The sequence below is a fragment of the Fistularia commersonii genome, chromosome 32, assembly GCF_037954325.1.
Source record: "Fistularia commersonii isolate RoL2024-O1a breed Wild chromosome 32, RoL_Fcom_v1.0, whole genome shotgun sequence".
NCBI lineage: Eukaryota > Metazoa > Chordata > Actinopteri > Syngnathiformes > Fistulariidae > Fistularia > Fistularia commersonii.
Genome location: NC_141315.1, coordinates 6216653 through 6240638, shown reverse-complemented (window position 1 = coordinate 6240638; position 23986 = coordinate 6216653). Strand labels below are relative to the sequence as shown.

General features: G+C 40.1%; 1 protein-coding gene and 1 non-coding gene across 2 annotated transcripts; both read left to right on the top strand.

Moving 5' to 3' along the window:
- The first annotated feature begins 2675 nt into the window (after window positions 1-2675).
- trnai-uau (transfer RNA isoleucine (anticodon UAU)) lies at window positions 2676-2769 on the top strand. Its single transcript has 2 exons — window positions 2676-2713; window positions 2734-2769. It is a non-coding gene; the product is annotated as a tRNA-Ile (tRNA).
- Window positions 2770-7537: 4768 nt separating this feature from the next.
- Window positions 7538-23634, top strand: msh2 (mutS homolog 2 (E. coli)). The gene is made up of 16 exons (XM_086139772.1): window positions 7538-7758; window positions 7866-8014; window positions 9047-9328; window positions 10126-10272; window positions 10496-10645; window positions 10908-11041; window positions 12007-12206; window positions 16683-16792; window positions 16890-17013; window positions 18535-18685; window positions 19310-19407; window positions 19769-20014; window positions 22025-22229; window positions 22302-22549; window positions 22768-22943; window positions 23334-23634. Exons 1-16 carry the CDS (start codon window positions 7551-7553, stop codon window positions 23502-23504), a joined length of 2799 nt encoding a protein of 932 aa, XP_085995898.1. The 5' UTR covers window positions 7538-7550; the 3' UTR covers window positions 23505-23634.
- The last annotated feature ends 352 nt before the right edge of the window (window positions 23635-23986 follow it).

Genomic DNA, 23986 nt, shown 5'->3' with positions numbered 1-23986 from the left:
ACTTTTCACCCCCCCCCCATTTATTTTCTTTATAATTCTGGATAAAGTATTGCAAATGCAGAATGTCTGCAGATCCGCATTCTGACACACTTGCTGAATAGCAAATAAAATAGTTAATTTTCAAACACAATCACGCACACTCACACACAAACAGCGTTTGAACTCTTACACCATGTTGGTAAGATGAATGTTATATAAAAAAGTGTTTATGTATATATACATATATACATGTTACACAAATTACCACATAAGACACAAAAGACATTTTGACTATATATTTGTATGTGTGTATATATATATATATATATATATATATATGGTACACACACACACACACACACATATATATATATATATATATGTATATATATATATTGTACTGTATTTTTTTTTCTGTAACATTGCTTTTGGAGACACAGTCACAAATAATCTCTCTTGTCTAGACGGTGACACTCCTGCTCTCTATCACAATCCTTTCTCTCTCTTTTTCCAACCTAAATATTTATATTCTATGTATATGTATATGTATTGTATTATATGGACTATAAATTATATAAAGTCTCTCTCTCTCTCTCTCTCTCTCTCTCACACACACACACACACACACACACAGACACACACACACACACACACACACACACACAAATAAATAAATAAATTCATTCAACTTTTTTGCAATTTTGTGTTCTGTATTGACCAGGGTATATGTAATTACTTTGTAATGTTGGCATTAAACGTAATTAAACCGTCCAGTTTTCAAGTTCTTCCTCAGTTTGAAATTAAAGCTTGAAATCTTAATTCAGATTATTTTGAATTGCAAAATTTTTTTTGCAATGTTATCATATCATATTCCCATCAGTATATGCCAGAGTTTGAGCATTGTATGATTTTTATGAAATAAATACAATATTTTACTCTCTGACATCATGCCATCATAATGCATTTATTATTTGTATTTCTAGCCACCAGAAGCTTTCAGTGACTTTTCATACACAAGCACCTCCGTTTGTGGACGCAGACCATTCCTCTTTGATGGGGCAGTGCCGTATAAAAATATGCTTGAAAGTTGAACTGTTTTTCCTGTGAGGTCCATGAAACCTCAGTGTTAAGAGATTTCTTGCACTTTTTAATTTTTTAAGTCTCTTTTTCATGAGGCCGTCTTGTGACAGCCCTGATGAGGGAGGGATTTGTGCATCAGTGCTGTAGTTCTCGGTGGCAGTTATGGAAGATCAGCTACAGTTAAAGGTGGTGCAGTTACACTTACGCAGGACAACTCTCATTGGCCTGGAGTTGTAATGTAGGTTAGAAGACATTCAACATTTCTTTCTGTATGCAATGTAAAGACGCTTCAATGTTTTGCATCATATCCTGTTTTGCTATGATGGGCGATTTCAATCATGTTACACTTGATTCCACCCTCACAAACTTTCACCAATTTGTTAAGTGAGCAACAAGGCAAAACAAGACTAGTTCTCCTCTATGCAAACATGAGGGATGCGTCCAGTGCCACCCCTCTTCCTCCACTGGGTAACTCCGATCACAACCTCATTTACCTGCAGCCATTGTACAAGCAAAGAGTACAAGTACTTCCAGTCACTACAGGTATCTTCCTGACGTTGACTCCGTAAACTGTGTAATCAGCCCTCCCCCACCACCTCTGCCTACGGACCCCCTGCACCCACCAGGAGGTGGGAGGGGGGGAATACGAGTACCTTGTGGAGGAATTTGTTGGGGGGTGCCGGGCCAACCAGCTGCAGTTAAACACAACCAAAACCAAGGAAACGTTGGTGGTCTTCAGGAGAACCCTGGGTGTACACCTTGACAATAAGCAGGACTGGTCTGTTAATTCAGATGAACTCTACAAGGAAGGGCAGACCAGGATCTACTTCCTCAGGCTGAGATCCTTCAATGTCTGCAACAAACTCCTGCTGATGTTCTACCAGTCTGTTATGGCCAGTGTGCTCTTCTATGCTCTGGTATGGTGGGGTGGTAGCACTAGATGGGCACGGAGCTGGAGACTCTCGCCACAACAGCCGAGAGGAGGACCCTGAGCAGGCTGCTTTCTATACTGGACAACGTCCACCACCCCTTGTGCACCATCTTCACCGATCAGAGGAGTTTTTTCAGTAACAAACTCTGATTCCTTTCCTGCAGGACAGACAGGCTGCGGCCTAGGGCCATGCAGTTGTTCAACGACACATAGAGTTGAGCATACTGGACTGCTTGAGCCCTCCCCCAACTTGGATTACTACAATTTTTGTAGTGAAATCCAATCATCATATCCGGTTGGTGAGTTCAAACCCGTGTTTGCTGTTGGGAGGGTCACCGAAAACATGCATGGATGCAGACCCATGACATGTTAAATTATTGGCTCCTTTGTAACTATGAATTGTTGGCTTTTTTGCATGAGAATTTTGGAAATGTATGGGTCACACTTGAGGGAAAAAAAGAAACCCATGTAATGTCCTAAATCCTTCTGTCTGACATTAAGTCTCCAAAATCAGTGGGAAATATCTGGTGCCAGAATGCTGAGCGAGTTCCTACTGGCCCAACTGTTTTTTTTTCTGGAAATTCCAGAATTCAAGCATTCATTTTGTTACATGCTATAATGTTAGCACCATATGCATTTATTAGATATAAAGGATTTCTCAAAAAGAAGAAGCACTTGAACTTAAGCTCCAGTGGCGCAATCGGTTAGCGCGCGGTACTTATATGACAGTATTCAGCAAAGCAATGCCGAGGTTGTGAGTTCGAGCCTCACCTGGAGCACAGTTTTGGGGGCGGTGTGATGCAGGAGGTAAAGCGATTGTCTTTGGAACCGAACAATCATGGCGTGTTGAGGTGTTGTTGAGCAAGACACTAATTGGTCTGCTGATGGACGGCAGCCTCCTGCTGATGGTTCATCCACGATGGCTTAATAGCACAGAATGAATTTCCCCATTTTTATAAATTATCTTTATTGCTTACTATGTACAATGTGGACGGCAAGGCAACTTACAGAAAAATTTAACAAAATTTAAGGTTCCTCCTGCATGTTTTAGGATGGTGGGAAGAAACCAAAGAGCATGGAGGAAACCCACGCAGATATTGGGAGAACATGCAAACTCCACAAAGGGACAGTCGGCTCGTATCCATTGCATCAACATTATAGACTGTTTGGCACGGTTAAAAATATGTACATTTGTTTTTCTTCTTCAAATGCTATAATTATATAAATATATATGTATATATATCGCATTATACTATACATACATTATGTCATAAATAATACTACATACATAGTATTGTGTATATTAGAACCTAATTAAACATCTTTCATTGCAAAAATTCAGGATTTTCAGTAGCCTGGCTTCAAGAGCTTTTCATTGATCACAAAAATTTATTTTGTGGATCAGAGAAAAGTTGATCAGCAGTGATCATTTACACAACAATAAAATATTTAAACTCATATATCCTTGACTGATAAACACAAATAAGCCACTTCAGTTGTCTTTTTGTTCATTTTTCATGAAATATGTCAAATAGAAAAAAACACAAGATTCCACAGTCACAAGAAATGACTCAAAGTATCATTTGAAGAGATATGATTTTATTTTGATGACACACTCTTCATTTATCAGATGGATTTCCATGAAGGAACACAAATCAACATTTTATCCGCGTGGGTATTTTACTTTGTAATTTGTCAGAATTTCTTTTTTTTATCATGAATTACCAGCTGGAAGAGTAATAGAGTCCATTACTAGTGGGTTCAAACACGAGCTAAATCTTCCGCAGCATTTGAATTTGGCTCAAGACTTTAACGTATCATCTGTCTTCCCAGCTGATCTCCTCCAAAGCCGTAACAGGCAGCCAGGGAAGCAGTGGACAAGCAAGTATTAGACTTTGAGGCCTTTGTTTGAAATCATTATTCATTCTACAACCAACCTGCCCACAAACCCAGGGGCCCGTTGCTCTGTATGCAAGGTCAGCTGCTCCGCTCAGCAGATGCACAATGAATAGTAAAACTATAAAAAAAAAATCCCAGTAGGTGAGTTTAAATTATTCATACCATTACCAGACAAATGTCTAATTCTATTGTGTTGGGGGCAGCAAGCAACAATGTGACACGGAGCTGTCAGTCTGTGCAAGACTTAACAATTCTGTATTTGATCTTAAATTACAAAGTATTTTGGTTTGAAATGCTAAAGTTGTCTGAGCACAAGCACCTGGTTCCCCGTGAAGTCTGGGATTACATCTAAAACTAATAAAGCTGCTTTTCTTATTTTTCTTACATGACCGACTGAAACCGGAGACTCCAGATGTAATTCAGCATTTCAAAATCTAAATTTTAATTTTTTCCCAGCTGTTTGTTATTTGATATTTAAGGTGGAAACACATTTGTAAAATTTGGCCAATGATGCTCCAAACTGGCTTCTGCTATTCTTTGAAAATGCTTTACTATTTATTTCACATATTCTTTAAATTCAATTTAATTATTTGTTACTATTTCTTTCACGTTTGTATCTAAATTTAAGTGTACAGAGTCTAATTAGAAATTTCAACGTTTTTCTTTTATTTCAATGCATATTAAGTGATTCTAATTTCACTTCCTGTAAAACAATGCTGTGCTTTTCAATTGAGAAATAGATTCAACTCAAAATGAATGGAATTGTTCACTGGCCATGCCAAGGGCTGCGGGAGAAATTCCTCTAAAATACTGGTTCATTCTTACAGGGGCATTCTGTGTGATGATATTACTCACTCCCACTGCCTGGGGAGAAGACCTGGCACAGTTGTCCACAGAATCACATCCGTAAGCCCCTATAAGTTTACTGCAGGTCAAAACCCCAGAGTTTTTTTTAATTACCTTGACCGGGTTTTAAAAAGAAAGATCAAAATCTTAATTTTTTTAGATGGAGATATAACTAGGATAAACAAATTTGTGCATTTATTTTTAGCAAAAGTGGGTTACCAATTCGTATTCCATAAGAGTTTGTTGAAAGACTTATTTAACATTCTGCAGAAAGAGTTCTGGCAAAAGTCTAAAAGAACTGCATCATAACTTGCTCTTAAATCTGACCGGCAGCCGATGAATGAATAAACAAACAAACAAACAAATGAAAAGAATAAACAAATTAATAAATCTCAAAATGTTGACTCCACATGAAGCACATCTTCGGAACACCTGGCAGATGCTCTTAGGATGTTTGGGTCAAGGCTGAAAACAACACCGGTCTCAGGAGAATGACATATTATTAAATGATTAGTTACTTATATTCTTATTATATTTGCTATCTTTATGTATTGATGATGTAATGTTTTTCCACCTTACTCGTGGTTTGGAAAACAGTACAGCTCTGTTACCTCTTTCACTTCGCATTGGCAATGATAATTCTGTGTGTTTGTTGTTTTATTAATTTTATGTTATTTGTATATACTATGAAGAGGTGTGAACAGCATGATTTAGGCTATGAATTACATGCTTGATGGTTTCAGACTTAAATTAAAGAAAAGTCAACTAAATTAAATCAATAAATAATGGTGAAAGACATGCAACTTGACTTGGACTTTGACAACAGTGGCCTGTGACTTTTTTCAAGCTTGAGCCTTATGATTTTGAAAGACCTGACATGCCATGCTTAGTCTGCAAATGGATTATTAATAGATAAAGACGAGCTACTTCAGGCTAAGAAACATAATAAATGCTTTTTTATTTTTGTTGATCAAAATAAATTTGATATCTGATATCTGTTTTCTGTTTGTTTGAGACTTTCCTGTCTGGACTTTGACCCCCTTACATAACTGGAGTCAATACATGGTAGACAAGGTATTATAACTCGTGGCCAAATAAATAATAAAAGAAAAGGCACAAAACACAACAAAGATAAATTTTTGTTTAGGTGATCCTATTACCTGCTGACCTTTGTTGACCTGTTGTTAACATATTGTGATACAGCTGGAACACCTGAGACAGGAAAACTGGCACGGGACAGACAGAAGGGAGTATCAAATATGACACAATATTAACAAAAAAAAATAAAAAATGAAAATAAATAATAAAACATGGAATATGAAATAACAAAATACACAAGAAAGCCTAAAGGGGATGATGGTTTGATAGTTTATGAAAGTATGAATGAAAATCCTCCATCTATATGTAACAAAATTGCAGTGAGGTGGCTGCCCAACACACATTTTGGCAGATGACAATGGACCACGGGATTTCTTGTTTGAGAACAAAGGACATATTTGATATGAAGGAACTGTATCATATGATACCGGTCACACAGTGTCCCGGGATCATGTGCTTTCACAGATTCTGCAAAGACTCCTCACGTATTCTCACATGTGGCCATGAAATTACCTTTTACTTTTCTACTCTTTGCTTAACAGAGCACAACAATCCTTGCACAATAACATAATCCCAGGACAGAAAGATGATTTTCAGTGATTGTATTTGACCTTGGTGTGTAAATCTTTTGTTTGATTGACATGTCACTCAGTCCGTATTATGAGCCTGATAGCAATTGTAAAAGGGAATAATATATTCTTTTATTGTTACTGTTAGTGCTTTGATATCACCTCTCTGGGATAAATCCACATCCAGTTGGGTTAGCTGAGACTAAAATATGAAAGATGTGCATTAAACAAAAATATACACTACAAAAACTACAGGGAAATGTACATTCCTGGAGCAGTTGTTGACTGCAAGTACATAAAATGCTATATACTTCAACACATTGAAAAGGATGCAGCCTCAGGGCGGCACGGGCCGTTGTCTCCTTGAGCCGATCCCAAGCCCGGATAAATGCAGAGGGTTGTGTCAGGAAGGGCATCCGGCATAAAACATTTGCAAGAATCAAACATGTGAATCAAACCTAAGAATCTCATATCGGATCGGTCAAGCCCCGGGTTAACAACGACCGCCGTTGGTGCCGATCACCTACAGGGCACCAGTGGAAATTGGGCTACTGTAGGTCAAAGAAGGAGAGTGGGGAGGTGTATTCGGAAGCAGAGAGAGAAAAGGAAAGGCAGGAGTCTTGGACTGAGAGTAGGGACTTTGAATATTGGGACGATGACAGGAAAAGGTAGAGAGTTGGTCGAAATCAAGCTATAGGCCAAATGAAAAATAAGAAACCTTTGGGTGTTATAGTCAAGTCTCAATTTTTGGTCGATTACTTTTCAGGCCTTTATCTTGTCTTACTTGCGCCTGATACCAAACTATCTCAAAAATAATTAAAGAATAACTGACATGGGTCACTGTTCTTATTAATAAACTCAATAGATTTTTTTCACTATGTAAAGGAGAAACATGGGAGGATATGTCTGCTGTTTCATCCTCACGTGTTTTTACAGGTTATTCTAGTTGTTTTTAAGGCTTTTGATGAGTTTGCACCAAAGTCTGTCATTTTGTATCTCCATCTCCAGCTCTCAGACGGTCACTTGCTCTGCTGACAACAACTCGCTCATTGTGCGACACAGAGCAAACGTCGGTGTGTTTCCATGGGAACGGAACAAAGTGCTACGTAACTTCCTGTGTGTTGACGGCAGTGGCGGGAGATTCCAGCATGGCGGTGCAACCGAAACAGAACCTGTCCATGGACAGCGCGTCCGAGCAGGGCTTCCTGAGCTTTTTCTTCTCCATGCCTGAGAAACCGGACACAACTTTCAGACTATTTGACCGCAACGACTACTACACTTGCCACGGAAAGGATGCTACATTTGCGGCAAAGGAGGTTTTCAAAACGAACGGCGTCATCAAGCATTTGGGCTCTGGTAAGCTAGCAAGCTAGCTTTAATTGGCTAATGCTAACTGCCCAGCTAGCTTGTGATACGGTGTAGCTTTTGTTGTTTGCATTAACTCAAACATCTTGTGGCCCTAGGGAGTCGCAGGCTGGAGAGTGTGGTCCTCAGCAAGGCCAATTTCGAAGCCTTTGTTAAAGACCTGTTGCTTGTCCGGCAGTATCGAGTCGAGGTGTACAAAAACCACAGCAAGAGCCCTAAGGAACACGACTGGAGGCTCGAGTACAAGGTGTTGCATGACACACTTTCTTTTGTGCATGAAGTTGTTGCTCATTTTAAAATCCTTTCTCCATTGAGGAATAGGCTTACTCATTTTCCTAGAAACTAATATTTTACTCCTCACTGAAGGCCAAAATGTGTCTGTTTTGTGAACATTTCAAGAGAGATGGTCCCTAAAAGCCTTATATGTGACATCACAAATTTATTGAAGAAAGTACTGGTTCTGCTTCCAATTGAGACAATTACGATGTGAAAACTGTAAGGTTATACAGGATGTCAGAATTGGCAACAATTACTTTTGAACTGTAAATGCATATTTTACAAAGTAAACTTTAAAATTTGAGAGGGGATAGGCTTCATTTGAATGTGGCAACTGTACATGATTCTTCTTTGCTCGCTGAATTAATTTGAGAAAATACACCACAGTAAAGTGACCTTTGCTTTGTTGTCTTAAAAATTGATTTTCATTATCTGACAATAATTTGTTTTAAAAAATGAATCTGGTATGTCCTGACTTGTCGCTATGCCTCGTTTCACAGACTTCACAAAGGTCATATGACCTCCAAAAGATTTGCATGCTGGTCTAATGGTAATTCGTAAGCATACAGCACCTGAGAAACAATTTCAAGTTGCACGCCTTCCTATTAATAAGAAAGAAATTTGAATAATTGGTGATTGTCTCACATAATGATATAATTTCTTTATAAAGTATGCGTCTTTGTCCTTCATGTGTGCTTTCACAATAGCAAGTACAGCCAATAATCATTGTCACATTTGCAGTATATAACTCATCTTCAACCTTCTGTGTTGTGTAAAGATTAGATCAATATTTAAAAAAAAAAAAAAAAAAATGCAGAGACAACCTATTGCATACAGGCTTTGATTACTAGCCCTAAAATTTAGTAACTTTTTAAATGTTATCTTTGGAATCCTGAAGTAACAATACTTTATGGGCTGTCTTTCTCCTTCAAGAGAATGAATATGCTGCCCAGTGTTCTTTCTGTCAATGTTGTTTCCTTGATCTCTTTCCCCTGAAACTCAGGCCTCTCCAGGAAACCTGACCCAGTTTGATGAGATTTTGTTCGGCGGTGGAAGCGGTGCAGAAAGCTCTGCAGGAGTGGTAGCGGTGCGGTTGGCCGTGGGGGCCGATGGGCAGCGTGTGGTTGGGGTGGGCTATGTAGATGCTGCACAGAGGACCATGGGAGTGTGTGAGTTTCCAGACAACGAGATCTTTTCCAACCTGGAGTCCCTGCTGGTCCAAATCAGCCCCAAGGAGTGTCTTTTGGCTCAGGGCGAAGGCACAGATGGCAGTAAACTACGAGAGGTTTGTTTGATTAACTCATGAACTCCCGGTGCCCAAAATCCCAACATTTTTTGCATCTTTTGCACAAGATTAATCTTTGCCAGCAGATGTATGTACACTGCTCAAGAAAATAAAAGGAACATTCAAATAACACATCCTAGATCTGAATGAATGAAATAATCTTATTAAATACTGTGTTATTTACATAGTTGAATGTGCTGACAACAAAATCACACTAAAATTATCAATGGAAATCAAATGTATTAACACATGGAGTCTGGATTTGGAGTCACACCCCATATTAAGATGGATATTAAAACTTAAAAAAAGTCAAAATTAATCAGTGCTGCTTCCTAAGTGGACATTTTGGTTTAAGACAAGTGTGATTGACTTGGAGTTACATTGTGTTGTTTCAGGGTTCCCTTTCTTTTTTTGGAGCAGTTTATATCTTTACATTTGCATGATTAACATCACTGATACTCAGATTTGCTCTGCTGGAAATGAAGTGTATTGTGATGTCTGGAATGGCTATCATAAATGGAAACAAAATACTGATCTTACCCTGCCAGACATAGGCAGATCATATTCTTCTTATATAAAAGAAGGAAGACCTACTCAGTTTATCAATTCTCTAAGAGATCTAAAAACAAATTTGTCATATTGTTGTCCATGATATTGAATTGCATGATAATCTGACCCCTCTTAATTTTTTTCCTAAACAAAGATGTCAACAATGGGGTTCTCCCTCTTTTATTTTCCTCTGGTATGGCAGTGCATTGTCCAGATGTACAGCAGACATAGTCATTGTGTGTCTGCAGGTGGTGCAACGTGGCGGCGTTCTGGTCTCAGACAGGAAGAGATCGGAGTTCAGCAGCAAAGACATGGTCCAGGATCTCAACAGGCTTCTGAGAGCCAAAAAAGGAGGCACCGTTGCCAGTAACACGCTCCCTGAGTTGGACAATCAGGTTCATTACCTAATACAATCACTCATAAAGCCAAAGGGGTTAAAGCAGCCAAAGTACTGTTTGGCACCAAAATAGATCCATTGAGGTTATCTAACCAGTCATTCATCTTAAAAATCACATGAACACTAACAAAAAGACATTGCAGGGTGACCTCATTTTCACACTCAGGTCTTGTTTCCTCATTGATAATTGATACCGTGGGTCTAATTTTTGTCCTTTCCAGGTGGCCATGTGCTCCTTGGCCGCAGTGGTGCGTTTCCTTGAGCTGCTGTCAGACGAGTCCAACTTCAACTCGTTCAGTTTGAGCACCCTGGAATTGGGTCAGTACATGAGGCTGGACAACGCCGCTGTGAGGGCTCTCAATCTCTTCCAGGTAAGCAGACGATAAATTGGAGCGTTTCTCCTCGTCAATTCCCTGAAAACACACGAATATCGATAAGCCACACAGTATTTAAGTCAGCTGATATCTGCTTGTTGCTAAAATACATTTCTGTTATATTTGTATCAGCTTGCATGTTGACTGAAGTGATGTACTGCCAGTCAGTATTTTGTACTTTATTATAAATACCTGACTTGCACTATGAGAGTCCAATGAACATGTTTTGAGCGTTGTTTCTTATTTTGTTGTGCTTCAGGGCTCAGCTGATGACACCAGTGGAGCTCATTCATTGGTTGGTCTGTTGAATAAGTGCCGTAGCCCTCAGGGTCAGAGACTCGTCAACCAGTGGATCAAACAGCCGCTCATGGATAAAACCAAGATAGATGAGAGGTAATAGGAAGAATCAAGTCCATTCACTGTTTACAGTTGTTGTTTTTTTTTCTCCTACAATTGTGTTCCTCTGTTAAATTACTTAGTCGCCCCTTATATTACGCTAATTAGCTGTGAGGAAAAATTGAGGAAAGTTAGCAAGAAACTGGTAGCTGGTAATAAGTATCAGAAAATCTCGGATCTAAATATTTATTTGATCTAATGTCTCGTGTTTGAACTTTAGTGTCTTTATAGTTCAACCTCTTATGATAGGCATCACAGTGTGGCTTTCCAAAACTGAACTAGTCACTCCCCCCAGTAAACAGTTAATCAATGTTTTGTCTCTGATGTTTGACTTTTCTATACAAAGTCATGTTGCCCAGTACATTTGGATGAGCCGAAATATGTTTTTGCACGTATCTACTCTAGCTAATGGCATTACTGACTTACTGGAATATATTCATCAAGCTTACACTATACTTCTGGGTTCTACTCTACAGGATGTTGTTGAAAAGCTGTGATTTTTTGTGATTTGAATTTATGCAAACCCATTTCTGGGTTTGGTCAGGACCCGGGACAAAACATCAATTTAGTTTTGAATACAATGAAAAACTTTTCATTTTTAATGTCATCGGATATTAAAAAAAAAAAACACTCACTCCTCCATAAAATGTCAGATATAACTCTTACTTTCAGACCTTATTTCTCCAGCCACATTGAATGGAGTAGTGAAATTCTCCCTGCTATAAAATAAATTCTTATTTAATTGTCCCAAGTGCTTCAAAGAAGCAGTCTAAACACTTTTACCCATTTGGGTGAAATTCTTAAATCCTTTTTTTTGTAGCAGCTCCAAGCAATTACTGCTCCAGTATTTGCCAGAGAAACACATAACCACACAAGTATGACAAGAATAGTTTTTAAGCCTGCTGTGGGGAAATTATGACGATGAAACATTTTAACCTCGTTTGGTGTCTGCTCGTGTGGAGGCTTGACCTGGTGGAGAGCTTTGTGTGTGACTCCGAGCTGCGACAGACGTGCCAGGAGGACTTGCTGCGACGTTTTCCCGATCTTCACCGCCTCGCCAAGAAGTTCCACCGTCACTCCGCCACGTTGCAGGATTGCTACCGTGCCTACCAGGCGGTGAGCCAGATCCCACCCCTCATCGCAACCCTGGAGAGATACTCAGGTTTGTGCACACACGCAAACATCCATGCATGGTAATGGGCATGGTGTTTGCAAAGTTCCTCTAATATGCCAGTTTTGTCAGATGCTCTTTCTAGCAGTGTTTTCCCCCCTCTCACCCCAGAAAAGCATTGACTCACAAAGATGAGTGTGCGTTATTATACTGTGCAAAAGTAAGCCTAATTAAAGAGATGAATAGCGCATGGTCTGGATCACACAGTGCACGTGTAATAAGGGCAAGTCCAGTCTGTTTAAATTAGTCAAGGAATGCATAATGAAGGTGCAAGGGGATTGTACTCTCTCTGAATTAATCATGATTTAATTAAGTGGGTTTTCAGCATAAAATGAATTACTTGTCTTCAAACACAGTATGAAAAGCGCATGGGTTTCTCCAGAGGGCTTGTTTCCCCCCTGGACTTTTGTTTAAGAAAAAAAAGTTAAATGTAGAAATGGGTTATTAACCCTTGTGCGATCTTAACATTCTGTTTACTCCCCGTGTCCTACAGGTCCGCACTACCAAAGCCCCAAAATAAAGTCACTTAATTGAATTTTAAATCCAAAATCTATTTAGTTTGATGAAACACCCTGTTATTTATCAATTTAACTCAATTTAATCAATTTTTTATCATGTATTTATTGTTACACATTAAAAAAAAAGAGGATCACCAGTGAACATGATTCCACCTTTTTTTTTTTTTTTACCAAAAACCAACTGTCATAACAGTTTTTTTTTTACACATTTAAGGTTTATTATTGCTATTATATAAATTTGAAATAATTATCTCTGAATTAATTATATAGAAAGGGAATAAAAAAAACAGTCAACAATCTGGAACATTTTTGTCAACAGTTTATTCTTTTATATTTTTTAGGAAGTGAATTATAAAAAAAAACACTTCTCTCATAACACAACAAAACAACAAAATGTTGCTTGACTTTGTGAACTATTTTCAACATCAACTCTATTTAGCACATGTAGGACAGTATGTGTGAACGTGAGAATATTTTTTGCAGATATATTTCTCACATGTGCAGCACACAGCTTTTGTCTTGCAGTCTTTCTTCCAGGGGCAGAACTAGCACCTTTTCTTTTGACTGACCCAGCTGTAGCTTCAGGTGGATCAGGGCAAGTTTCAGCGGCCTGAACAGCTTCCACAATGGCTGCAGAGGCTTCTGTGCGGGGCAGGCGTTCCCTTCTCTCAATGCACGGGGTGACAAGAGCCTTCCCCAACTGCTCAAGGAACATCCTTCTCTTATTTCTCTTCCCTGACATCCAGGTCGGGTTGATCTCCTGCCATATCACAAAGGCATTATATGAAGACACATCAATGATGTTATGAAAGATGACCAGGGGCCAGCGTGCAGTCATCCTTCTGCAACTGTAGGTTCCAATAACCTTGTCGAGGTTGTCCTCGCCTCCTTTTTTGCAGTTATAGTCGAGAATGATGGCTGGCTTCCTGTCCTCACGATCACTGATTTCAGCTGTCTTGTGCAGTGTGCTAAGCAGGACCATTATCTTCCTTTTTGGAAGATAAGAAACAAGAGTGGTGGTGGGCGTGAAGGCAAACCTTGATGAGAAGACTGCTCTCGCTTTTGTTGCGAGGAGTGCAGGGGGGAGTTCAGGCTTATTCTTCCGAACAGTGCCAACCATGGTCATCTTCCTTTTCTTTCCTTTTCAAAATTGCCCTTCCACTCTCTGCATCCCAGAGACTATATGTTGCCTTGCCACGAAACCTATATACACCTGCTAATATCAAAAGCCCTATGTAGCCACCTAGGTCAATCTCATAAGAATAAGAATAAGAACAACTTTATTAATCCCGAAGGAAATTGCTGTGCCAGAGTTACAGAAAATATAACAATAATAAATAATAAAAGAAAAGGTAGAATTAGAAATAAAAATAAACTATAAACTATAAAGTGTCTCAGTGAAACTATAAAGTGTCTTAGTAAACAGTGATAAAACTATAAGTGTCTTAGTAACAAGTGAGGTAAGGAGTGCACAATAGTATGATAGAAGGGAAAAATGTAGTGAAAATTGTAGTGTAGCTCTTATGAGATGAGATGAGATGAAATATTGTACAGTGTAGCTGTTATGAGATGAAATATTGCACAGTGTAGCTGTTATGAGATGAAATATTGCACAGTTTCTGAATATTGCACAGTGAAATTAAATATTGCAGTTTTTTTTTTTTTTTTTTTTTTTTTGGTTAAAGATAGGTTTTTATGGTTGCCGGCAGCTGAATGGAGAGGAATTAAAAAGTCTGATCACCTCAGGGAGGAAAGGCCTCCTGGGGCATTCAGTGGAGCTCCTCGGTGGTATCAGTCTACGGCTGAAAGAGCTCTGACAGGACGTCAGTGTGGCATGCAGGGGGTGATGGATGTTGTCCATGATGCTGAGGAGCTTCCTCAGCATCCTCCTCTCTGACACCTGCACCACAGACTCCAGCTCCACGCCCAGGACAGATCCAGCTCTCCTGATGAGCTTGTTGAGTCTGTTAGCGTCAGCTGTCTTGATCCTGCTGCCCCAGCACACAACAGCGTAGAAGATGGTGCTGGACACCACCGAGTGGTAGAACATCTGCAGCATGGTCCTGCAGACGTTGAAAGATCTGAGCCTCCTGAGGAAGAACAGGCGGCTCTGACCCTTCTTGAAGATGGCATTGGTGTTAACAGTCCAGTCCAGTTTATTGTCCAAGTGGACACCCAGGTACTTATAACTGTCCACAATGTCCACCTCTGTACCCCTGATGGTGACTGGGGTAGGATGGGTCCTCTGTTTCCTGAAATCCACCACCAGCTCCTTTGTCTTTGTGACATTGAGCTGGAGGTGGTTCAGTCCACACCACTCCACAAACCTGTCCACCACGCTCCTGTACTCCTCCTCCTGGCCTCTGTCGATGCAGCCCACGATGGCAGAGTCATCTGAGAATTTCTGCAGGTGGCAGGACTGCGAGGAGAATCTGAAGTCTGATGTGTAGAGCGTGAACAGGAAGGGAGACAGGACCGTCCCCTGCGGCGCCCCCGTGCCGCTCACAATGGTGTCCGACGTGATGTTCCCCAGCCTCACGTACTGCGGCCGACCTGTGAGGTAGTTGTTGATCCAGGCCGCGAGTGGAGCATCCACTTGCATGTCCAGAAGCTTCCTGTTCAGCAGGGCAGGTCGAATGGTGCTAAAAGCACTGGAGAAGTCAAAGAACATGACTCATCCATATTTTTCCAGTTTTCTCCATATTTCCGAAAACCCTCCAAATTTGTATTCTCCGGGATGATTTTTTCGATGGCTGGTGTGATGAACAGGAGAAAGGTGGATAAAATGTCCTGGACATGGGCAGCTGAATACCTTGGTGGCCCTGGAGTCATCCTTATGATGTTTGGTGCTGCTGTTCTTCCCTGGTTGCTGTCTGAATTCGATGAGGACCATGCAATTTTGCTGTTCTTTGACAAAAATGTCTCTCTGTCAGCTTGAAGGATTTCTTCTTCTTCTTCTTCATCTGAAGATGCATCATCCTCTGGGTTGTATTCCTCCCCATCTTCCTCTTCAGATACATCTTCATCCTCTTGTTCCTCCAGAGCTCCTGAAATTATCTCATCCAGGACGTGTTGGACAGTGAAACGTCTACTCATGGCTTCAGTAAGGAGCCAACTAGGGGTCCGTTGATTCAGGGTACCTTTATATCCTCTATAATGAATTAGTTTTTATTATGTCTGAGATTGTTTTTGTGTTGTCTGGGAACTTGTGTGATGAGAGAGGTTAGCTGCAGATCAAGAGTGCAGGTGCTTGCAAATGCAAGTTCAATTCATACATCAATCCAATAAGTTTCTTTGATGCGTGTGTGTGTGTATATGTGTATGAGAGAGAGTTTGTGTGTGGCCTTTGACCTTTTTCTGGTGTTTAAATGCTTTTATAATTCACGGGTCAAAAATGACCCATAAGACAATCTTTGTACCCTAGTGGTCTACAGCCCACATGGAAACATAAACAAAAAAAAGTATCACTTTTTCTAATGATGGGGTCCCTTTAGGAAAAGTCATAAAATTTCAAGTTGGAAAAAGATGGGTTAAGGTGTTTTTTCTACAGCGAAACATGGGTCACTTTTGACCCGCAAGACAACACAAGGGTTAAGAAAAAAAGTTAAATATAGAAATGGGTTATTAATCAATGACCTCACTAACTATTCCAAATCCGTTTGATCATATATGAAGATAATAAACGTTTCTGATCCCAGCTCATACGATGAAAATGTTTTCTACGTACTCTCAGTTACAGTTAATCAAATACCTGATTTGTCACTAATGCATCATCTGTGATTTTTGAAAGCACCTTTTTTGACAAGTAAACTTAGTGAATTTCTGAGGTAGATAATCCTTCCTTGAGCCTCTATTGTTTCAGTAGTTAGGTATATCTTAGAACAGTGATTGCTAAGAAGTCAGCTAAGTTATGATTGTCTTCTTCAAATTTCACCCAATTGCTTTCCAGGTAGCTACCAGGTTCTCCTGGAAGCAGTTTTCATTTCCCCTCTCAGAGACCTGGAGGCCGACTTCACCAAGTACCAGGAAATGATCGAGACCACTTTGGACATGACCCAGGTCCATTCTTTTATGATTGCCGTCTCATGCGCAATATTTTGTTGGTTTAGTTCACGGATTATGCATACATAACTAATTACTGGCATACTGCGTGCAGATTGATCACCATGAGTTCTTGGTAAAGGCATCATTTGACCCGATTTTGAGTGAGCTGAGAGAAAAGATGGACTCACTGGAGAAGAGCATGCAGGCTGTGCTGAACAGTGCTGCACGAGACCTAGGTGAATGCGACTCTTCTTTCTTTTAAAAGAGGTATAGGGAAGGAGGATCACGTCCTGATTATGGGCTGTCAACACACACACTAGATGCATTTAACTTAAGGCTGTCAGCGAGGTGGAAAACACGGGGGAGTGCTTTACACGGATACAACGTTGCACCTAAAACCATAATCCGATAATCCTTTCACTTCTGTAACATTTTCAATCAGAGTGCATTCTGAAGTCTCAAAGTGTTTTGGTCGAAAAGAATAGATTACACGGTGAAAAATTTCAAGAGTTCACAGCACATCTCAAAATCTTAATCCTAACCAGTTCTTATTACGAGGCAACATGTAAGACATTCAGTTGTGCCTTTGATTTAGCAAATCAAACTGGTCAACTGAAGACCTTTGTTATTCTCGGTCACAGGAAAAACACCATAGTAAATCCAATCTTTTCCGGACAGATGCATTCTCTGCCTCTTTTGTTTTGCATTCGAATGGCATGTGAATCCCTCTGCTCTTGAAGGCTGCCACCTCTAGTAATGTAAGAAGCATTTGCTTGTAAAATTCCTTGAAGGCCAAGGACTTTTTAGGTCAAGCCTGAACAAGATGAAATTATAGAACGATTAGTGATAACTTTGAATTTTTTTTAAATTTATTATCAACTAAGAAGTGGCTGTCAGATGAAGCTAAAAACAAAGTCCGATTTGATGGTTGATCAGAACACCCAGAAACAGATCTTGAAAGCCCATCCGTTGAAACAGTGCTTAAGTTGGTTTCCTACAAGGACAAACATGAAGACTTGAACGCAGAATATTGAATTACAGTTGCCATAGAAGTGTATTTATAAAAAGTTAATTTTAAATGAATTAATGCAAGTAAACTAGTGTCTTAAAGCCCATACATTCTTTGGTTGCTAAAAATTGAAATATCCAAATCGTCATTGATAACTCTCAATAATTTGTTGGTTTCTTGTTCGTATTATTTTATCTCCCAACTCAATACATCCTCTTAATTTGTTCTGCTAGGTATAGATAGGAAAAATAGACAACTCTATAAAAGACTACAGGTCTGTTGTGGGCACACAAGGTTCAACCAGACCCTGGTTAATAGAAGAGACAAAATCCCCAAATATTCTTTTGAAAGCAAAAATTATCACTGATTATTATTACCAAAAAGGTTTTTTTTTCTAAATTAGTAAATTGTCATATCTATAAAAGTACTCCATTAATACAATAGAAGTGACATGTTTCAAGATGGAGTAAGGCCAAGCAAATTTATCCAACCTGTTTTAAAAAAAAAAGGGAAGAGAGACGTTTCAGACCGTTTGTGTTTATTAAAAACCTCCCACAGTCCAAAAATATGTAGGAGATTAATTGGAAAAAAATTGGGAAAATTGCCCTTATGAGTGAATGGCTGTTAGTCCAGCTGGCTGTTAGACCATCGGCAGCTGGGATGGGCTCTGTCGGACCCTAAATGTGGGATAAGCGGTAGATGATGGAAGGATGGATCTTAATCTCACGGCTGTGATTGTGCGTCTCAGGTTTGGATGCTGGAAAAACAGTGAAGCTGGAGTCCAATGCCATGCTTGGCTTCTACCTGCGAGTCACCTGCAAGGAGGAGAAAGCGCTGAGGAACAATAAGAAATTCACCACACTGGATGTTCAGAAGAATGGAGTACGCTTCACAAACAGGTCAGTCTCATTGAGACTGATGCATCCGGTGCAGCTCTTACAGTGCCGATGAAGCCCGGCCACTGCGTCAGCTCACTTTACCTGCTTACCTTGATTTCAGATTTGAAGCTCTGGATAACAATTAAGCAGCGTTCATGTTTTTGCATCTGCTTGAGAAGAAATACCTCTAAAACAGCTGGTAGATTTATACTTTTGAGAAAAGGGAAAAAATATGTTAGTACTCAGATATTGAAGACAGTAGTTTTTGCTGGACGTTGTCAAACGTATCTGCTGTTTGGAATGAAATGGTTAAATTTCAGTAGTTTTGTAAAATGGTTTAGGGCTTTTCTGAATAGGTCATGGTGATTTGCTCAAGTATTGGTGAGAATCGTGTTGTTCAATTAGATTGTATTCAAATTATCAGCTTGCACCTGACTAAATTCTCATTCCACATAACTGAAATTGGATGTACTTGCTGAAATGAAGCACTAGGTATGTAATGTAACAAATTTGGAGACGGAATATGTGTCCAAAAGCATCCACTGCTCCGTTGACAGTGGAAGTAGTTGTGATGCACAGCTCATCTATTGGCCCCAGCTAGTTCGGCACTAGTTCTCGGCTGATGCTCCTTTCACATGTCCACAGTAAACTCAGCTCACTGAACGAGGAATACATCAAGAGCAGGGAGGAGTATGAGGAGGCCCAGAACGCTATCGTGAAAGAGATCATCAATATTGCCTCAGGTGAGGAAGCTCGTCACATGTGACTCACTGTCTCACCAGCATGGCATTGATTTGACTGTAAGAAATAGTTAACATTTGAATTGCATGCAAGAGATTATGAAGAATTCTTCTAATGTGACCTGTAGCAATTGATTCTTTTCACATTTTGAACAAAAAAAATTTCAACTGTCTCGTGAACCTCAAAATATCAGACTATTATCTGACTTGAAGGGTGTTGTTTTTTTTTTTTTTTTTTTTTTAGTTTTAACTCTAAATTGCAAAGTTGTTTAAGGACGTGAGTTTGATAAATTCCTTTATAAGTTAGGAAAGGTGTTCAAGCATGACTTACTTATTTAAACCCTGGATGTCTTCGATCCGCCAGGTTACGTGGATCCCCTGCAGACCTTGAGTGATGTTATTGCACACCTCGATGCGGTGGCGAGTTTCGCCGTTGCGTCTGTCTCCGCGCCCGTGCCCTACGTCCGACCTCGTATCTTGGCTGACGGCTGTCGGCGAATGGATCTGCAGCAGGCCAGGCATCCCTGCATGGAGACGGACGCGGACACAGCCTTCATACCCAACAATATCACTTTTGTTCAGGGGGAGAAGAGCTTCTATATCATAACAGGTAAATATTGAATGACATATCAAGTTGAAGTTGAACCTTCACTTCAACTCATTCAATCCTTCCCTCTCAATTATTACTTGAAGAGCAAAAAAAATGTCCACCATTATGTGATCGGGAAACAGTTGTCTCAGACGGGTTTCGTCTGTTTTTCTTGTAACCTAACAAGGCAGCAGACTTGATGAGGGTTTTTGGGGAATTAACAAAACTGCTCTTATTTGAGCTTCCTCCCCCCCATTGCCAAGCCATCTAATGTTACTAACAGAATCCCAAGGTCTCTTGTTTGGACCAAGTTTCCCTCCCGTGCATACATCCTCTGTCGTCCTGCCACGTGTTTGTGAAAACCATATGGAGCCGTCAGACCGGCTCGCCCTGACCAACATGACAGGAGTGCGATATGTAAGCACTTCGCATCAAATAGACTCAGTTCTTAAACAACGGAGGCTGGTTACACCGGCGTTCAACAGCAAACTTACCTTTTGTGAGACTGGTTTCAGAAGACCCATGCGATCCCGTCCAAGAATTATAGTTATCGGTCGTAGGCATCACGGGCCGTTTCGGCTCTGGATTTCGGCATGACAATAGCAAGAAATGTTCACTGAAGCAGCTGCAACATTGGCATTGACCCCAAGAGATTAGCATAGATCCTGATAAAGCATTCGTTTACTGAAACAACATGCAAAGATGCAATGATTTCTGCGTGTGTGCATGCGCGCATGCTTACAAACACACACACATCTGTCTGTCTAAAAAACAACAGGTTTGTCTGATTAGATGAAGAGTGCAAATGAAATGAGAAATCCAAACAAAAGAATTCAGGACAGACCAAATTAAAAAAAGAATTGAATGTACAAAAATTATTTTCAAGTAAACAAAAAGTGAGGTGTTCTCCTTATTCATGGTGGACCTAGAAAGAGTAATGCTGGTAAGTTCATGAAACCAATCGGACTATTTTCCAGCTGTCCTCTTTTAATAGTCTTCCAAGTAATGACTTGATGTATGAGTTTGATTGTTAAGCTCTGAAGCAATGCATTTTATCATGAATTTTCCAAACTAACCGAGTTTTACGCTTAACATCTTGTCTGAATATCCTACATTGTTAAAACAAGGCACAGCAGCCGGATGTTGTTAGTTTGGATGTTGCCCCGTACCGCCAGTTGTTTCACTCAGAGTGCTTAGTTTTTGAGTGCATCGTGCAGCATCCTTAGGGAACCTCCATGATAAGAAAATGCTGTAAAATTGTAATCATAAGCTTCAAAGTTACCCATTTTTCATTATGTGGCAGGAAAGTGAGGCGAGGTTTAGAGTTTAATAAATTAATTTGCTAACAGTTTCACGGCTTTTAATGTCATACTCAGCTGATCCCAAAGACAGACATATAATGTTGAGTTTTGACGCAACAGATGTTACAAGAACAACAAAACGCCTCTGTGATGTTGCTTTCTTGTGTGTGAAACTTTTCTGGTCTTAATTTCTGCTGGAAAGTTTGAGTACAAAGACAACTCTTTCCTCCTGACACTGGTTCACGAGTTGGTTTTCCTGGAACTAATAAATCACAAAAGGATGCTAATTATCATAAAATCTTTCATGAAAACCCATCAAAGACCTTTTGGTTCTCTGCAGCTCAGGTGCTCGAGAGGAAACACTCACTTGATTTTGATAGGAACCACCTGTAATGTTCTTAATAGATTTTTTTTACCTCTAACAATTTTTTTTTTTTTAGCGTGAAGGAGAATAGCAAAATACGTTAATCATTTTACATTAAATCAGTAAAACTGAACTTTAAGTTCAGTTTTCTCAAAATTATGTTTTCTCAACTTACGTTTAATATAAACTTGTTCCTAAATTTGAATCAGAAAAAGTGGAAAAAGTTGTCTCAAACTTTACACATATCATCTTTGTACTTTTGTGGATTCTCCAAATAAGGCAAGTTAGTAGACCATTAGGAAAACAGCTAAACTTGAACCCCATGTCTCTGCCAAACACCAATTGATGGTTTCCTCTCCTCTGCAGGACCAAATATGGGTGGCAAGTCAACCTTTATCCGGCAGGTTGGTGTGATTGCTCTGATGGCTCAGATCGGCTGCTTCGTGCCGTGTGAGCAGGCGGAGCTCAGTGTGATCGACAGCATCCTGGCCAGGGTGGGTGCTGGGGACAGTCAAGTGAAAGGCGTGTCTACCTTTATGGCGGAGATGCTGGAGACGGCCGCCATCCTACGGTAGGATGAACGCTACTTTGTACAGCAAAGCAACTTTGTCACCCTCCTCAAATGCTGGCATCCTCACTCCAGCTCGGCGACCGACAAGTCACTCATCATTATCGACGAGCTGGGCAGAGGCACGTCCACGTACGATGGCTTCGGTTTGGCCTGGGCCATAAGCGAGCACATCGCCTCCAAGATCGGCAGCTTCTGCCTTTTCGCCACTCACTTCCACGAGCTGACGGCGCTCGCCTCGCAGCAGCCCACCGTCCACAACCTCCACGTCACTGCGCTCACCTCCCACGACACGCTCACCATGCTGTACAGGGTCAAACCAGGTCAGTGTCCGAGATGCACCATCGACTTTTCGGCTACTCTTATCAGTTCCACTCTGCTCTCTGTGCCGTTTTGGAAATGTGAGACACGGTGCAACAAACACGTGGATGACCCTCTAAATGTAGCAGTTATTCTCAGGGATTCCAACATGCAGTGACTCCAGCATCTGCACAGACCAATCTATGAACTTGAACTAACAGAGGCCTGATTGTCTGTCCAGGTGTTTGTGACCAGAGCTTTGGAATCCATGTTGCTGAGTTGGCCTGCTTCCCACCATCAGTGGTTGCCATGGCGAAGGTGAAGGCTGTAGAGCTCGAGGAGTTCCAGGAGCCTGCAGGAGAAGGCTCTGAGCAGGAGGAGGAGCCTGAGGCTAAGAAACGGCGAACGGACAAAGAAGTAAGGATTACAAGACAAATAAACCTGATAGCCTTGTGTGACAGTGGGACTGAGGTATCTTTTGTGAATACATGGATCCTTAACAGTAGACTAAAACAGTAGTTCTTTGTTGCCTTAGTTGTAAGTAAACACCAAACAAAATTCTGAAATCTCTGTAAATTCAATATATCAAATATTCAGAATTTATGAGAACAATAAAAAGACAATCAGTCCTCAATTAAGAACCAACCAGAAGTACTTGTCTTGGACTTTCTTTTTGATGAAATGTTTAATGTGGAAAAAAGAAATTCCTAAAGACATCAATTTTCAAGTGCCTAGTTATGTTTGTGTGTGTGTGTGTGTACATATATATTTTGTATTTGATTTTGATGCCTTTGTTATTGCCATCAGGTTGGGGAAAACTTGATCCTGGACTTCCTGGAGAAGGCGAAGTCTCTTCCTGCTGCAAAGATGACTGAGGAGGAGGTGAAGAGAGAGCTGAGGAAGATGAAGGAGGAGCTTGTTGCCAAAAATAACAGCTACATTGCAGACATTCTCAGAAGTTGTATTCCTCTAAAATGATTTTTTTTTTAAATGCATCTCTGTCCCTCTTACCTTTGAAGTTAATTGATTCTCTGCAGGAAACCACACTAGAGCCCTTATTGTATTTTTCCAATAAAAATGTCAAATTTGGACTGTTTTTGACTACCATATCCATTTCCTTTTGGTTATTTGCTAATTACCATGCGCAGATTTCTTAATAGACATATTGATATACATATTTTATGTAGAGATAGTAACTGAATCATAAATGCAATCCAGTAAATAGTAATTTATCTTTCATAATTTCCAAATTTCTATGCAGTGTAAGAGTTTGACATTTGTGACATGACAACAACCTTAAACTCATAGAGGAACTCACTGCTGCAATTTCGGTTTTACTGTAAGATTAATTTTCAAAAAGTGAAATCACACGGTCCTTAAAATGATCTCGAGCAGACGCTCGTGTTTTCAGTTGAATGAGTGGTGTCGCTCCCTACTGGTCAGTGTAAACAATGCAGGGT

Excerpts from the sequence above, each read along its gene's own strand:
- msh2 (XM_086139772.1), top strand. The coding sequence starts at position 7,551 with ATGGCGGTGCAACCGAAACAGAACCTGTCCATGGACAGCGCGTCCGAG. Across the intron at positions 10,273-10,495 it reads TCCCTGAGTTGGACAATCAG|GTGGCCATGTGCTCCTTGGC; the intron begins GTTCATTACCTA and ends TGTCCTTTCCAG. Across the intron at positions 22,944-23,333 it reads AACGGCGAACGGACAAAGAA|GTTGGGGAAAACTTGATCCT; the intron begins GTAAGGATTACA and ends TATTGCCATCAG.